At 35.3% G+C, this 16,786-nt stretch overlaps 2 protein-coding genes across 2 annotated transcripts; one reads left to right on the top strand and one right to left on the bottom strand.

The window, feature by feature from the left end:
• Positions 1-6,951: 6,951 nt before the first annotated feature.
• LOC125475440 (amino acid permease 1-like) lies at positions 6,952-10,340 on the bottom strand. The gene is made up of 6 exons (XM_048580167.1): positions 10,129-10,340; positions 9,784-9,877; positions 8,664-8,881; positions 8,317-8,444; positions 7,968-8,195; positions 6,952-7,444 (listed from the first exon to the last, which is right to left on the bottom strand). Exons 1-6 carry the CDS (start codon positions 10,286-10,288, stop codon positions 7,022-7,024), a joined length of 1,251 nt encoding a protein of 416 aa, XP_048436124.1. The 5' UTR covers positions 10,289-10,340; the 3' UTR covers positions 6,952-7,021.
• A 5,061-nt stretch (positions 10,341-15,401) lies between these two features.
• Positions 15,402-16,496, top strand: LOC108868102 (F-box protein CPR1-like). Its single transcript, XM_018650446.2, has one exon. It carries the CDS (start codon positions 15,402-15,404, stop codon positions 16,494-16,496), a length of 1,095 nt encoding a protein of 364 aa, XP_018505962.2.
• Positions 16,497-16,786: the final 290 nt, after the last annotated feature.

Below are 16,786 nucleotides of genomic sequence, written 5' to 3'. Positions count from 1 at the left end.
TTACATAATCATCCACAATACTTACCTCAGGTATATCCAGAGAAGATTCATTGGGCAGCACTGTGGAGCTAGAGAGAGGGGGTTACGTCCGCAGACTTGTCAACAATCTGCCCTGACTGCAAATCACTCTCGGCTGCAATCATTCCTGACTCCATGCCGCTTTCGGCAATAATCTGCCGTGGCATTCCAGCCCCATTATCACGCACGGCATCTATGATCACTGCCTCATTATGCACGGCATCAGCTACAGTGTTCCCTCCCAAGTCCAACCATTCCAGATCACCACTAGAGCTCTCCCCCTGGTGATCTGAAGATGAAGATACGGGAGCATAAAAATACTCCGATTCAGAAAAGGTCACATCCATGGTAACATACATATGCCGAGTCTCAGGGTGATAACATTTATATCTTTTTGGTGAGATGAGAAACCAACAAACACACATCGGAGGGCACATGGATCCAACTTAGTGTGATGAATTTTCTGAATATGCACATAAGCCACACACCCAAATACCCGGGGGGTGAGAGTATGAGTAGACACCACTGGAACATGGTGAGTGAGGGCTTGAAAAGGAGTGCGAAAATCAACCACCCGAGATGGCATACGATTAATCACGTAGACGGCATAAGTAACTGCTTCAGGCCAAAAACTCTTAGGAACCGATGCGCCCAGAAGTAGAGCTCGTGCCGTTTCTAAGATATGGCGATTTTTCTGTTCAGCCACCCCATTTTGCTGTGGAGTATAAGGACAGGTTGTTTCATGGAGAATGCCTTGATCACACAGAAACTCCGACAACTCGCAATTAATATACTCACCCCCATTATCAGAATGGAGAACTTTAATCACAGACAAGTATTGTGTCCGAATCATTTGAGAAAAAAAACGAAATACCATACCAACATCACTTTTATTTTTTAACACATATAGCCACGTCATACGAGTGCAATCATCCACAAACGAAACAAACCACTTAATCCTAGAAGAAGTAACAACAGGGGAGGGTCCCCAAACATCTGAGTGCACAAGTTCAAATGGTAAAGCTCTTTTATTCATACTAGGAGGAAACGAAGCACGATGGCTTTTAGCAAGAATACATACTTCACAATGTAAGTCTGATTCATTTATTCCACTAAATAGACTAGGTAACATATGTCGTAAATACCCAAAAGATGCATGCCCTAATCGACGATGCAACAACCACACTTCTTGTAAATTACTAGACCGGGACGCTCGAACTGCATTAGCTCTGCTAGAAACGACGTCGTCCACATAGTACAACCCCTCTCTCTTAGTGCCACGCCCAATTATCTCATTGGTCTGAATATCCTGAAGTAGACAAAAGGACGGATACATTAGAACAACACAATCCAATTGTTCAGTAACCTGTGGTATGGACAACAAGTGATGGGATAAAGAAGGAACAAGCAAGCAATGATGTAAGGGAAGTGACGGGGTGAGATAAACAGTGCCGGCACCACACACGGGTGCCAAAGTACCATTGGCAGTTGATATATTTTTTCTGTGAGATGTAGTCATGTATTGAAACATATTTTTATCATATGTCATATGATCCGTTGCCCCAGAGTCCAGAATCCAACCTGTATGGTGCTGAATTTTGGAGGCTAAGAGAACACGTCCCACGGTACCTGTGTTGGAAGACGAGTCACCTCGAGTACGAGTCAACAAATTTTGACTAGAGTCACTGGGGCTAGGCACGGCTTCCTGGACTATTAGGTGTAGCCGTAGCAAGGAAGGCACGGCCTTCACTGGACCCGGCTGCTCCACGCTCCTTGGCACACAATTTTTTCTTTAACTTTGGAAACCAATCAGGCACCTCATGCTTAGTAAAGCATGTATCTTCAGTATGACGGGTTTGTCCACAGAAAGTACACTTCAAATCATCTTTATTTTCTCGGTTGAAGGGACGAGAATTTAAAGATTAAGTAGAAAAATTACTAGGACAAGAAGCACCAACTGGCCGAGAGATCATGGCCATGGACGGCAACCCTCCGTGATTGTTATTTCCACCCATCATAGTAGCATGTCGTTGAGCTTCACGCCGAACAACAGAAAACACCTCCTCAATAGATGGTAGGGGCTGAGTACGTAAAATATCACTACGCACTTTATCAAACACATCATCCAAACCTGCCAAAAAAGCATACACACGATCAATCTGAAGTTCTTCTCGAAGTGTCTTGAGATCCACAGCACATTCCATCTTGATTGGTCTCCGTTGATCTAACTCCTGCCAAACGGACTTGAGATCAGCATAATACACGCTAATTGGCCGACCCTCTTGACGAAGTCTGAATGATTTAACCTTCAATTCATAAATCTGAGAAATATCTGAACCATCATAATAGGTCCAAGCCACCTCTTCCTAAATTTCTTTAGCGGTACGCAGGTGAATAAAAAATCCCATGATAGCAGGTTCCATGGAATTGATTAACCACCCTTTTACTAATGCATTCCCTGTCTCCCACGTCTCATACTCAGCACTATTCTCAGCAGGCTCCTTGGTACTCCCAGTCACAAAGCCCTTCCTACCGCGTCCAGCGATGTGCATCTCCAAAACTTTGGACCAAAGAGGATAATTTGATCCATTTAATTTAACGGTATTTGGTACAGCAGATGCATCACTCTGAATAACGACCAGATTCAATACTGGATTATTGGTTGAGTTACTGCCTTCTAACTTCAACATGCCACTGCCTCCTTTTGATGCCATTCGAATTTACCCAAAAAAAAACAAAGCACACGCAGCAATACACACAACAATACCACACACACACGGCCACTGCCTCCTTCTGATGCCACTGCCTCCTTCTGATGATTTAACACACTGCCACACACGCAGCAGTACCACACCCACACGGCAACACTGTGCAGAAAACACAGCACCACCCACACTGCTGCACACGCAACAAAATTACACACACACGGCAACACTGTTTTCTGCAGAAAATTTGCAGAAAAACAGTCAACCAAGCACAGCGGAAAAACTAGGGTTTCGGCAACTCTTGCTCTTGATACCAAATAGAACTTTACAGGGGTAATATTCTTGTATTGCTTCTTTAGAAATATATACATGTACAATCAGGGTTAAACTAGGAAAAAAATAAAGCTTATAAACAACCTACTTAATAAAGGACTCCTAGTATTTACATTCCCTTTTTTTCCTAATATTGACTGATGACTAACTAGGAGAGAGAAAGCAAGAGCGAGAATGTTACCTTCGTCATTGGAGTCAACGGTAAGAATTCGAACTTTGGTTGCAAGTGTTCGAACTGGAAGTAAATGAGGAGAGAAGAGAAGGAGAAGGAAATGAGGAGAGGAGAAAGGGGTGAAGGGAGAAGCACCGGTGCAAGGAAGAGATGGAGGGGTTTTATTTTGGAAAATTTTCATTACTGTCGGTTAAAACCGACAGAAACATTTTTTTTAAAATGAAAATCGACAGAAATTTTTCATTACTGTCGGTTATAACTGACAGAAACAAAATGGTGGCAAAAATCCCCCCAAAATTCCCTCTCAAAATTAATTTTCCCCCAAAATTTTAAATTCCCCCCAAATTTTGTTACGATTGTAAAAAATAAAATAATAATTGTTTGGTTTAATAAATAAATAAATAATATGTATTTAAAAAGAATATGTTTTTAAAAATTAAATAAATAATTGTTTGGTTTAATAGATAATTTTTATACTTTTGGTTTAATAGATAATAATCCATGTAAAATATGCGATAAAGAAACAAAAAGAGAATTGTACAATGAAAATGTCATCACACAAACTAAATATTGTCTAATCAATACTTCAAAAACATAAATAAAAATTTAGCACAAATTACTTTTCCCACTTCTAAATTTAGGCAAATTTAATGGAGATATGCATTCTACGAAACTTTTTTCAACGATCCAACCATCAAATTTATTTGTACACACTTCGAGATTGCATACGTAAAAAATCGAAAAAACAAACATTCAAAGATTATGTAACGGAACAAAAGTTTTCGATGGTTATAAACGAAAAATCACAATGTAACGGTTATTTTAGCTCCGATTTTGATTATTTTTTACAGCTACACTCCTCGACCCTATAACATTGCATTGAACGAATTCGATCTTCAATTTAAAATATTTACACTAGTGGATACCACAAAATCTTATTTTATACTTGATGGGGAAGTATAACATTAACTCTAAGTGTTTGTTTAATCTACCGTTTTGACTTGATTTGCATTCTACGAAAAAATTTCAACAATCTAACCGTCAAAATTATTTGTACACACTTCGAGATTGCATACGTAAAAAATCATAAAAAACAAACATTCAGAGGTTACGTAACGGAACAAAAATTTTCGACGATTATAAACGAAAAATCACAATTTAACGGTTATTTTAGCTCTGATTTTAATGATTTTTTATAGCTACACTCCTCGACCCTATAAGAATGCAATGAATAAATTTGATCTTCAATTTAAAATATTTACACTAGTGGATACCACAAAATCTTATTTTATACTTAATGGAAGTATAACATTAACTCTTAAGTGTTTGTTTAATCTACCGTTTTGACCCGATATGCATTCTACGAAATTTTTTTCAACGATCTAGCCGTCAAACTTATTTGTACACACTCCAAGATTGCATACGTAAAAAATCACAAAAAACAAACATTCAGAGATTAGGTAACAGAACAAAATTTTCGACAGTTATAAACGAAAAATCACAATTTAACGGTTATTTTAGCTCCAATTTTAATGATTTTTTACAACTACACTCCTCGACCCTATAAGAATGCATCAAACGAATTCGATCTTCAATTTAAAATATTTACACTAGCGGATACCACAAAATCTTATTTTATACTTGATGGGGAAGTATAACATTAACTCTAAGTGTTGGTTTAATCTACGGTTTTGATGCAATATGCATTCTACGAAATGTTTTTCAACAATCCAACCAGTCAAACTTATTTGTACACACTCCAAGATTGCATACGTAAAAAATCGCAAAAAACAAACACTCAAAGATTAGCTAACAGAACAAAAGTTTTCGATGGTTATAAATGAAAAATCACAATTTAACTGTTATTTTAGCTTCGATTTTGATGATTTTTTGCAGTTACACTCCTCGCTCCTATAAGAATGCAATGAATGAATTCAATCTTCAATTTAAAATATTTACACTAGTGGATAAATCTTATTTTATACTTAATGGAAGTATAACATTAACTCTTAAGCATTTTTAAATCTATCAATTTGATAGGATATGCATTTTACAAAACTAGTTTCAATGATCCAATAGTCAAATATGTTTGTATATACTCCGAGATAGCATGTGTAAAAAATCGCCAAAAAAAAAAAACCATTCAGAGATTATTCTGGCGGCCGTCCAAAATTTTGCTTTGTTCGTGTCGGTTGTAGTTCGACAGGGCCATGAGTGAAAAAAAAAATATTTCAAACATGTGTTTATTTATTTATTTTTAATCAATATAACATTTTAAAATAATAAATTTAGACATTATAAAGTACACCAGATGTTCATGTGTGTTTATGTGCCAGACAATGTGCTTTGTGACGCATTGAAAAAAATTGTTTGAATTTCTTTGTATCTTGTTGCTTGCTTGTGAGGGAGCATAATCCTTATTACAAAAATGATAGAGCTTCAGATTGTAGTTTGTTGTTATTATTCTCTCAGAAAATTTATGGCTCGTGGGAATTGAGTTCATTAGACTTTAGAGTCATGAGGGGAAAAAACAATTTAAAATATGTGTTTATTTATTTATTTATTTATTTATTTTTAATCAATATAAATAAAATAATAAAATTTTCATTTTTGTCGGTTATAACCGCCATAATACTAAAATAATAACCGCTAGAAAGTAAAATAATAAAATAGTCAATTTCTGTTGGTTATAACCGCCGCTATTAACTTAAAAACCGCCGGAATCTATCAAAAATATTTTAAAAAAGGATTCAAAAATACTGTCGATTATAACCGACATGATTTTTTTTATATCCGCCACTAAATATCCACCAGGACTTTATGTTGGATATAACTGACATGATTTTTCTAATATCCACCACTAATTAAATGATGTGTCAGATATAATTTATACGACAGGATTTTTCTAATATCCGCCAACATCATCTGCCACCTAAAGCTAATATTGTAGTAGTGATACAACATCCCATTGAATTTTTTGCTAACATTGTTTTGTCATAGGCTGATGTTTTTTGGGGGAGAATTGAAAATATTAGAATAACCAACACGAATGTACCCAAAGGTAAACTAACATGTTTTAAGAGATTAGGAGAGCTTATAACTAAGTTGAAAGTTGAGATGGCACGTCAGAAGAATGTCATCCTAATTATCGTGTTTGCTCCTACTTTCTTTTATCAACAATTATCATTTGTAAGATTTGAACTTAACAACAGAACTACTCAGTATTGTTAGATTAAATGATCATTGTGATGTTACAACATAATTTAGAATCTATTATCACACACGTTTTGTGATTTTAGTTTATTAGAGCACTTGGATATTTGGTGCTTTTGATAACATTGATAATAGACATGCATCCTATTTTGTGCTCCAAAAAAGATTTAGATTAGTCTAAAGTGCCTAAGTGGGCTTCCACATACCACCTTAGAAGTTTGAAATGCTTAAAAAGAGAGAAGAAAAAGCAGAATACCTTTGGAAAAAACAGCATATGTAAATGTAGAAAATGAAGGCTGCATAATTAAAAGTCTCCCATCTAGTAACTAGACTACTTCATCATGTAAAAATTAAGAAAATAGTTGTTCTTTTTGAACACCAAACATGTTAATGGAGTAGTTAATAGGATACTATAAGAGCCTAATGAGATTGTTCTTACGTAAACTTCTCAAATTATATTTAATAACAACACTTAACTCAGTTGCAACTCGCCCAAGACGTCTGCTCTTAGCAAAATCCTTTTATCTAATACACATAGCTATATGCCAATATTGAAGCATATACTAATTTTTGGTTCACTTCACTCTTTAAATTGGAAGACCTTGTAGGCTTTGAGACCCTCATACAGACCATGAATGGCACCAGATGCTGCAGCCAAAGAAAGAAGCAAGCACAAAAAGCTAAACAATTGGAGCCCAAACCATCTAATTGTACATTTCCCAATCTTGTTCTGCACAATGTGCATCTCCAACGGAATGTACACTATGAGTGGCCAGTAGCCCAGGGCCCCAAGAAGGCCAAGCATGTCGGAGAAGAATGGCAGAGCTATGGCAAGAAACGAGACCAACACCCCATAGGCTGTCCTCCATGACAGCCTAAACATGTTGATGTTGAACTTTACCTTCGCTAGTCTGATTGGGATCTCCCTGTTTATGAACTTGGAATTCGGCCACCTCCTTCTAGCCAATAGTTCAATAATACGAAACACCGGTTGGCAAAGTACCTGCTTAAATAGAATAATACCGACCTTAAGTTTATACGTTGACAGTCTAACTTGTTATATTATTAAAAATGTCAATTCGAACAACATATTTAAATATATAATATTTCACTTAGCTCATGAGGAATAATATGTTATATTTATAATATGACATATTATGTTATTATATTGTTAATTTGACATATTTAAACAAGATTTAAATCAATAATCACTAAGAAAACATCATCAACAGTCACTAGTATAAGTGGCCCAAGATGATAGGGTGGCTAAAGCTTTCACTCACTGACAGTCATGCATGTTATTATTAGGCACCCATAGCGCTTTTACTCACCTCATAACCTCATTTTATGCTACTAAACTATTAGAATGTATTCTTGTAGTGAGTTTAGATTGTTAGTTATTGAGAACGTAACATGTTAAACTATCTAACAAAACAAAATCTTCTGACGTGAAATTGTTGTCTTCGTGTTTGAGCACACTTGAGAAGCATAAATTTAGGGAAAAGGTATATATATAATATATGTACCTGATATGCACCAACTATGTGCACCACAATGAAAACATTAGCCATATCAACGAGCCAGAAGGCTACATCATCTCCAAAACCAGCCAGTAGGTTTTCTGGGGTTTTATTTCCAAATGCAGCATATCCCAACGTACCACACATCATGAATAATATTAACATAGCCAAACCCCCTACTGACACAGCCTTCTTCATCACTTTGTTTTCTGGTGGCGATGACTTTAGAGTGTCCTGAAAATTAATAAAATGCAATATAATGTATAAAACTAAAACTAAATAGAAAAAGCCTCAGTATATTTTTTATAAGTGAGAAAAGAAAGAACTAATTGACTTGGCAATTGGGATGTCTCACTTGGACATCCAAAAGCACTAGAGCATATGAGCAAGCAAAGGCAATATCTCCAGCTGCTGCAAACATCCTCCAAATTTTTTCAGATAAAGGCAGGTCCACTCCTGCAAGAGAAGTTTTTCCTCCATGCCCTGCCCAATCAAAATTTTAAATTATTTCTAGATCGTACTATTATCCTAGTTTGAAGAAGTTCTTATATACAGACGTCATGTCAATATGTGGCACTACCGACACAAATAACAGGCTTAAGCAAAACCAACATGCATGCAATGGAGCCCCCTTTTTGCATGAGTACGTAGTGCCACATACGTAAAACTTTGTTAATAATTTTTTGGACGGAGAGAACTTACCTGCTATGATTTTTGAAATGGAAAGTCCAATTCCGATAAAGGCATACCCAAACGACATAATTGCTGCAAGCTTTGAGAGCCAAGAGAGCTTGTGAAAATTTGGGAGTTGTGATAAGAGAATTTCTACAATTCCAAATGCAATCACATGTGGAATGTTGGAGAACTTGCATGGGTCATCACTACCATGTTTGCGATGGCAATTCGATTTCTGTATGGCTCTGATTACTCAAATTCACATAAAAATTCGAATTAGTTATTAGTCTAGTGATATTAATTTCTTAATTTTTTGTCTGTAAATAAAGAACAAATAAGAAAAAAACTTAGAAAATTTGGAAAAATAATCAAAATTAGAACTCTATATAGAATTATAACCACCCTTTTAAATTTATGATAATTATAACCAAAATCTAATATAAAAGTACTAATGCACCCTTATGACTAAAACTTTTTACAAAACAAATCCAAAGAAGTTCAAAGCCTCACTTCAGCAACCTAGACAATTCCAGCCCTCTCAAAAAGCTCAAAAGGTTAGCCAATTTTTGATGAGAAGTTTTATTAAGCTCTCGGTTATTTTTTCATATGATATTAACAGTTCTAAATTTTCAAAAATCCCAATCTTTGTCATCTTCTTCCTATCCCAGCAAGACCCAGAGGTTGGAGCCTCACGCAACATTACAATTTGTTTTTCGAAGACAATCATATCATTTATTCAAGGTAACCACTAAGCAGTAAGCTCTCCCCCTTTCTTTCCCTCTTGCATTTCTCTTTGCTGAAGATCAAATTGGATTTGAGTACACGTTAAAATCAAATTGGGCTCTGATCTGTAACAAGATTTATAGAAAAAGGATTGTGCTTTTTGTAGATCAATTGTTTGCGGAGTTTATTTCCAAAAGAAAAAGTGTTGGAATCAGATAACACCAAAACGAGTTTTGTGGTTACAGCTCTAATCTTTGCAATGGTGGGTGTAATTGCTTCCCTCATTGTTAAAAGGGTATATTAATATTTTTATATCAACTTTTGGTTCTAATTATAATAAAATTAAAAGGATGACTATAATTCTATATATATAGGGTCCAAATTTTGGTTATTTTTCCAAATTTCCCAAAAACGGAAAACTTACATCATGCTCTTTGCCGTAGTTATCGTAAAGCCGACTCCAATGGTAGCAAGATTTAAATATATCATCCATCCACAGAACTTGTAAATTGTTCCACCTAATAGGTTGAAGAAATTAAAGACAAATATAGTAGTAACAAAAATTTGACCATGAAAAATAAGGGAAAATGCTCTAATTTACTACTATACGTACTATTCAAAGTGAATGTAATACCACGTAAGCAACCCACGTATCCATTTATGATGCAATAACGGTATTTCATTCACTTTGAATAGTAGTGGCGGTGGAGTAGAGCATTTTCCAAACATAAATTTGCATGAGAGTTTCCAAATCGTATGAGTATTTTACCTAAATAGGCTTTGACAGCCTCCATGTAAGAGTAATTTCTCTTGCCAGTGACTGGGTCTGGGAATCTGTAGCAATCTGCTAAGAGAGTAGCAGCATAAAGTGCACCAAATGTGCAGAACAAGAGAATGGAAATGCCACCAAGCCAGCCAAGTTGAGCCATTGCCCATGCCAAAGAGAGCACTCCAGCACCTACTGATGTTGTGATTATGTGTGCACACGCACTCCACACTGTCCCTGCATTTATGTCACATAAAAAGAAGATTAATATCTTTTGACGAAGAAAGAGGTCGAGTGCCTCGTTGCATGTGAAAAAAATGTTAAAAAATTTAAATCTAATTTAAATCGCACGATCTTGTATAAACAGCCGGTATTAGTTGATGAACAACCGGTATTAGTTGATTCGAGTGTCTGCACAAAGGAGATTTAGAGAAGATTTCAATCATATTCTAAAAATGAGTCGTCTAATTTTGATTTTCAAATTTTTTTTAGGCATATATATGCAGATATATTTTCAAATTGTTAACTTCAAACAAAAAGCCCAGACAAAACCAGAATCTGACTACATTAATTAATTTCCAAATTATTAATAGTAGTTTCCAAAGAAAGTTTGTTACATGCATAAATGACTGTATTTCAGTTGATCCAAATAAAAAGATTCTATTGAAGGTTTTTTTACCACCTTTTTCTAAGAAAATTATTCAAGACATACTTGGAATATTTTTTTGCATACACAATTACGTATATCTGGCACTCATTTTTACCTTTCACACATACTGTTAATTTTTGTCTTTTCATCTTCTTCAATTCATTCCATCTGACGGTCACAAATTAAGAAGAATGTATAAAAGGTAAAAAAAGATGTGTGAATAACATGATTCTAAATTAATACTTCGTGTAATATTTAAAATGAATGCAATTTTCACCTAAAGAAACCAGGAAAATATGCTATTTTTTATCAGCAAAACGATGCAATAATCTAGACATCAAAACTTTTTTTTTCTTTCTGAACTGTTGCTTCTAGGTAGTTCTTATTTAATTGCCAGTTTCCACCCAGTCTTCCTCAGCCCAAATATTGGAAGGAAAAGAAAAGGAAGGTAGAGAAATTTATCAAAGGAGAAAAAGATCAATTTTATTAGAGGAGATATATTGAAAAACAAGATGAATGTAATCCTGTATATAGAGAAAAAGAGGTTAAAAACTTGGCAGAGAGAAACTAAAAAGAACATACCAGTTCTTTTCGATTTTCCGTCATCGTCTACATCTCCTTCTTCCACATTTTGGAGAGGATTGAAACCAGTTTCACATAATTCATTCTGAAATTCATGATCAATCACACTAGTTGTGCTCGCCATGTCTGCCTAAGGAAGCTCTTCCTTTCAGTAAAATTCTGCAGAGTCTTTGGGAAATGAGTATAGATACATATGTATTTATGTATATAGATACAAAGATATGTATATAGATAGGCCCTTTATGGGGAGTGACTCTCATTTTTGAAAAGAAAAAAAAAAGGAATTAGTTATGGGACTCACTTCATATCGAACTTTAACAATCCGAACAGTCTATGTTGTAAATCTTGATTCATATAAAATTCGTACAAAAATTCAGTTCAATCAAAAACCATTTGCTCATTCAATTGTGACGATAAAATTTCAATGTTTCTTAGATCATAGTGTTCGTCAATTTCTTTGAACTCACTTAGATGCCTCAAATATTTCCGATTTGACTAATATTTTGCTAGAATAATTTATAAAATGTAACTTGAAAATAAACAATTTAGATTGTTAAAGTTCAATGTCGTTTGGACCCCCAACTAATCTCCATTAAAAAAAAATAAAATAGAACCTCTTTCCTTAAAGGCTCTGGATATATGGATATCTACAAGTCTACAAACTCCCACTCTCAAAAAATGGTGGATGCATTAATACCTTCTTATTGTGCATGCCTTATTTTATACAATATTTCAAATTACTTTAATGGATGCAAGAAGGAATATAAACTCAAAAGAATGAAAGATTTTTCAATGTGTCGGGAACACAGTCTAACACATCAAGTACAATAATACAATTAGTTGAAAATTTGAAAAAAATTCCAACCAATTTTGTTATAACACTTTGTATATTAGGTCGTGTACTTGCCACATTAAAAAAAAATTCTCCAGGGGCAACACACTAGGTACCTTCTTTTGTGGCGATTTGCAAAGTCCTTTATCTTTTAAAGCTGAGGTGACGTCAATTTTTCATGTTTTGAATTTGACTAAAGTATCAATTGACTACCGAATTTTGCATGGTGTGGATTATAAATTCATATCCTTATTGAAGGCCAGATGGAGGGAGGCGTTATAGTAACGCTGAGCCTTATCATATACACATGTAAGGTAAGTTGGAAAGACCAATATGTATGTGCACTCTTGAGTGCACCTCCTTTTTCACTTTGTTGTGCTTTATGGAGATACACATACATATATGAGATATTTTTCAAAGTGTCGCGAACATGGTTTGGTATATCAAGTGTTATAATTTAGAAAAAATATTTTATCCAATTATACTATGACATTTACTGTAACCCGTTGTGCTCTTGGTAGATTAAAAATTTTATCTATAAATGATACTAAGGAGGTAGGGGGCAATGGGTGTCTCTGACCCTCACAAGATGCCTTTGTTACCATTAAAATTTATCATCTGATTCCAAGAAATATATTAATACACAGATAATACAAGTCATGTGCATTTGATACTATTTTTGCACATCATATACACTAAGACCATTATGAATGTGTATTAATTAGAGCACCAAGAACTTCGTCTTCGATCAATAAGGTTGGAATTCGAATCTAAGACTTCTTTTAACATTAAATATTGGAAAGAAAAATATTGGAAGATCTAAGATATATTAAAAATTAAATTTGCGATAAAAATCAAGCTTTTTAGTCAAAATGATTCCTAATATTGGCATAACTCCTTACTTGGTTCCTGACAATGAAAATCGATGGAAGTGGTTCTTGAATTTGTCCACCGTAAATTATTTTGATCATTTTGTGAAAAATCTTTCAATATTCTCGTTAAGTGGAGGGGTTAGTTTGACAAAAATACCCTTAAAAAGTGGTCATGTATTCATACATGATAATTTAATGAGAATATTGATAGATTTTTCACAAAATGACCAAAACGATTTACGATGGATAAACTCAGGAAGTACTTCTATCAATTTTCATTGTCAGGAATCAAACTGATGAGTTATACCAATCTCAGATTTCATTTTGACTAATAAAAAAATTATATCTTTGTCAAAAATGGGTATAAGCTAAATTATATATATGTGAACAATCAATATTTGAGGACTTCTTTGTCACATCCTCATTGTCATAAGATTCTGACTCCGCTATTAAATATATGCATGGTTATAAGAAATCGAACGAAATTACGCATTACTTAGTTGCGATATTTAACTTTCGGATCTGCATTTTTCTAGGACCACAATTTTGTTTGAACAAGTAATATCTACATCCAACCTTAACTGACGATTAACTTTGCCTTAATGATCTGTGCACTGCACTCATACTTATAGCAAATAGTCCACTTCAGTGGCAGGCGTTTGGTAATGCATGCAAGACCCAAAAGAAGAAAAAGGGGCCAGATTAACCCACCCTACTATCACCCTCAATGTATATATGAAATTTCGAACAGAAGGTGATATATTGGCATCGGAGAGTCGGGGACGGCAATGATATTATACAAATACAGTGATACGTACTGTAATAATCTTCCCTGTAGGGAAAGAAGGTTTCTTGTGTACATATTCTCTTTTACGATGTCGGAAAGTCTCACTTAAATTTACTTTGAGAGATTCCAAATAAAGTTTCTTAATTAAGGCAATAATAGTGTTTTATGTTTTATTAGTTTTAGGTCAAAATCAAATCCACTAGAAGACAAACCCACATCTGTCACGATGAATGCCCGTGGTAAATTGCAATCCACCACGAACAATGTGCCTATTAAGTATCTAGATGTGATAAAAAGTCCTAACTTTTACCACAAGCAAAGCGCGTTGTTAATTACATAATAATCACAGATAATGCTCGTGACAGATTAGAGTTAAACACCACGCGCTACTGGATGTTGTGGATTACTAATTGACCACGGCCAATGCCTGTTATAAAATGTTTTCTAAAATAAAATAAAAAAATTAATTAAAAATATATTAAGAAACAACAAAAATTGCACATTTACTATAGTAAAATATTTCATGAATAATCATATAGTCAAAATGTATTACAAGATGTACAAACCTAACAACACCACCAATGATTTATACTAAGAATACCGAATTGTATTACAAGATGTGCAAAGTTAACAACACCACCCATGATTGTATCTTAAGCTTTTGAGCAGATTCTTGGTCATTACAACATTACAAACTTTCTTAAATTTCTTTCATTTTTCATCATTATAGAACTCAGTAGATTTTTTTGGTTCTCTCTCGATCGCAACAGATGTTCGTTTGTACAAGTGAATTGGTGCAGCAATATTAGGGCCTATTAGTGTTCATTTTCTTTATTTATTTACACTTTATGTGTGATTGAAAATTATAATTTTATTTAAGCATGTTACATTTTTTTTCTTCCCAACTATCAATTTGTTGCTTGAGGTTTTAAATTTTTTGCACATTATGGCGAAAATAACTAGGAATAGCAAAAGAAATCTAATAATACAAGAAGCTCATACTTTTGGCATTTCAAATGGCATAGAAATGTTTAATGAAAATATATTTTTATGCTGGTGATGGGTATGTGTTGCCTGAATGCCCTACATTTGCAAAACAAAGTTTGAGGGCACCAAGAGAACAACAACTGTCTTTTGAAATTTTAACAGAGAAACATACATATGAGAGACAACAATTATCACGTGTTGATCAAGGAAGTTCAGAAATGCTGATTAGTATATATGTATAACTAGGATTGTAAATACGGTTTTATATATGTAGTAATGGAATTGTAAATATCAATGTAATTGTGTGTAAACCTGCAACATCGTGCGGGTTTTTTTGCTTGTTACATTCAAAGCTTGAAATTGTGAACGTAGATTTGGTTTTCTAATTCGGATTTGGTTTTCTAAGTAGATTTGGCTTCCCGGTCAACGTAGGAATAAACTCCAGGCAACTCCAGGACTACATGTTTCCTTTCACGTTACGGTAACCAAATCCACTCTAGATTATTGGCACTATAAATAGGGATCCCATTCCACAACTTTCAATTCAATCAAAACCACCAAACAAACATGGCCTCCAGCAGCTCACCACCAACACCTCCCTTGAAGAAGAGGAAGTTGTCGTCTTCGTCCGTAGAGGAGAACCACCGGACTGCCACCACCGACACCGCCTTTCAGTATCTACCGGACGTAAAAACCACCGACTGCTCCAAATTTGATGGGGAATTACTACACGAAGAAATCATAGGCGAAATCCTGGTGAGGTTGCCGTCGGTAAAATCTCTAATCAAGTGCACCGACGTGTGTAAGTCTTGGAAATATCTGATAGAAAGCCCGTCCTTCATTGACGCCCATCTCCGACGCCGCATCTTCCTCGACCAAAACCAAGTTGCTGATAATGATGATGACCAACTTCTTGATGATGATGATGGTGATGTCGGTAGTCTCCATCTACTAAAAGGACCCTTCCATTTTAAGGGATACTTGCTGTATTGGGATAAGCCTGATTCTGTTTCTGCATCTTTCCTTAGATTTGATAGTACTAACAGCAAGGCTATAACTAATTTCAGTTCGACTCACGGCGAACTTACTTCTTTCGATTACGATCTGGCCGGGACTTGCAACGGCCTCATATGCCTTGCTAATGATGAGGACTTCACCCCCGAAGTCCCCGCAATAATGTGGAACCCTTCGGTTAGAAAATTCGTGACTTTGCCCCCTTCTACCATTACCATCCCTTGGACCAACGAAGAAGAAGAAGAAAACGTTAACTTGCCATATTACATTTCTACTTCGTTCGGCTACGATTCCCGCACCAAGGACTACAAAGTTTTGAGAATAATTTTTAGTAATGATCATTCTTTTTATCCTGCCGGGAACACCCCGTATGGGGTTGAGGTTTACTCTTTAGCCAGAGGCTCCTGGAAGATTCTTAGTCCTCCTCCTCCAGCTCCACCTGCTGTTTCTTTTCCTGGTTGCCATCCTTTCTGTAATAACAACCACAAATGTCCTAGGAATGTTTTCGTCAATGGTGCCGTGCACTGGCTTCTGCCCCACGATCAAAGCTTTGGCGAAGATGTTGTTAAAGAAATCAACCCCATCTCATTGAAAGGCCTTCACAAATCTAGAATAAAGAATTCTAAAACATTCACTAAAGTTGGTTAGCTAGATTATCCAAGTTAAAGTAGTCCTTTGTAGAAAGGACTAGAAGGTTGTTTCTTAAGTTGGTGAAAGAGTCTAGAAGAATGGTGAGGTTTTCACCAACATGCAAGATTAGTGTAGATAATTCAGGCTTAGGAAGTTAGTGGAATTATCTAGATATCTCTAGCATGATGTTTCCATGCTTCTCCAAGGTTCCATCCATGCCTATAAAAGGAGAAGGCATCCACACCATTTGTATCAACCAACAACCAACCAATGTAACCAACCAAGCAAGTAAGAAGTAGTAGGCAACC

Source organism: the organism of the source record quoted next, unplaced genomic scaffold (assembly GCF_019419815.1).
Source record: "Pyrus x bretschneideri cultivar Hongxiangsu unplaced genomic scaffold, Pyrus_bretschneideri_v1 Contig15, whole genome shotgun sequence".
NCBI lineage: Eukaryota > Viridiplantae > Streptophyta > Magnoliopsida > Rosales > Rosaceae > Pyrus > Pyrus x bretschneideri.
The sequence above is the reverse complement of the archived record's forward strand: the minus strand, read 5'-3'. Positions and strand labels throughout refer to the sequence as shown.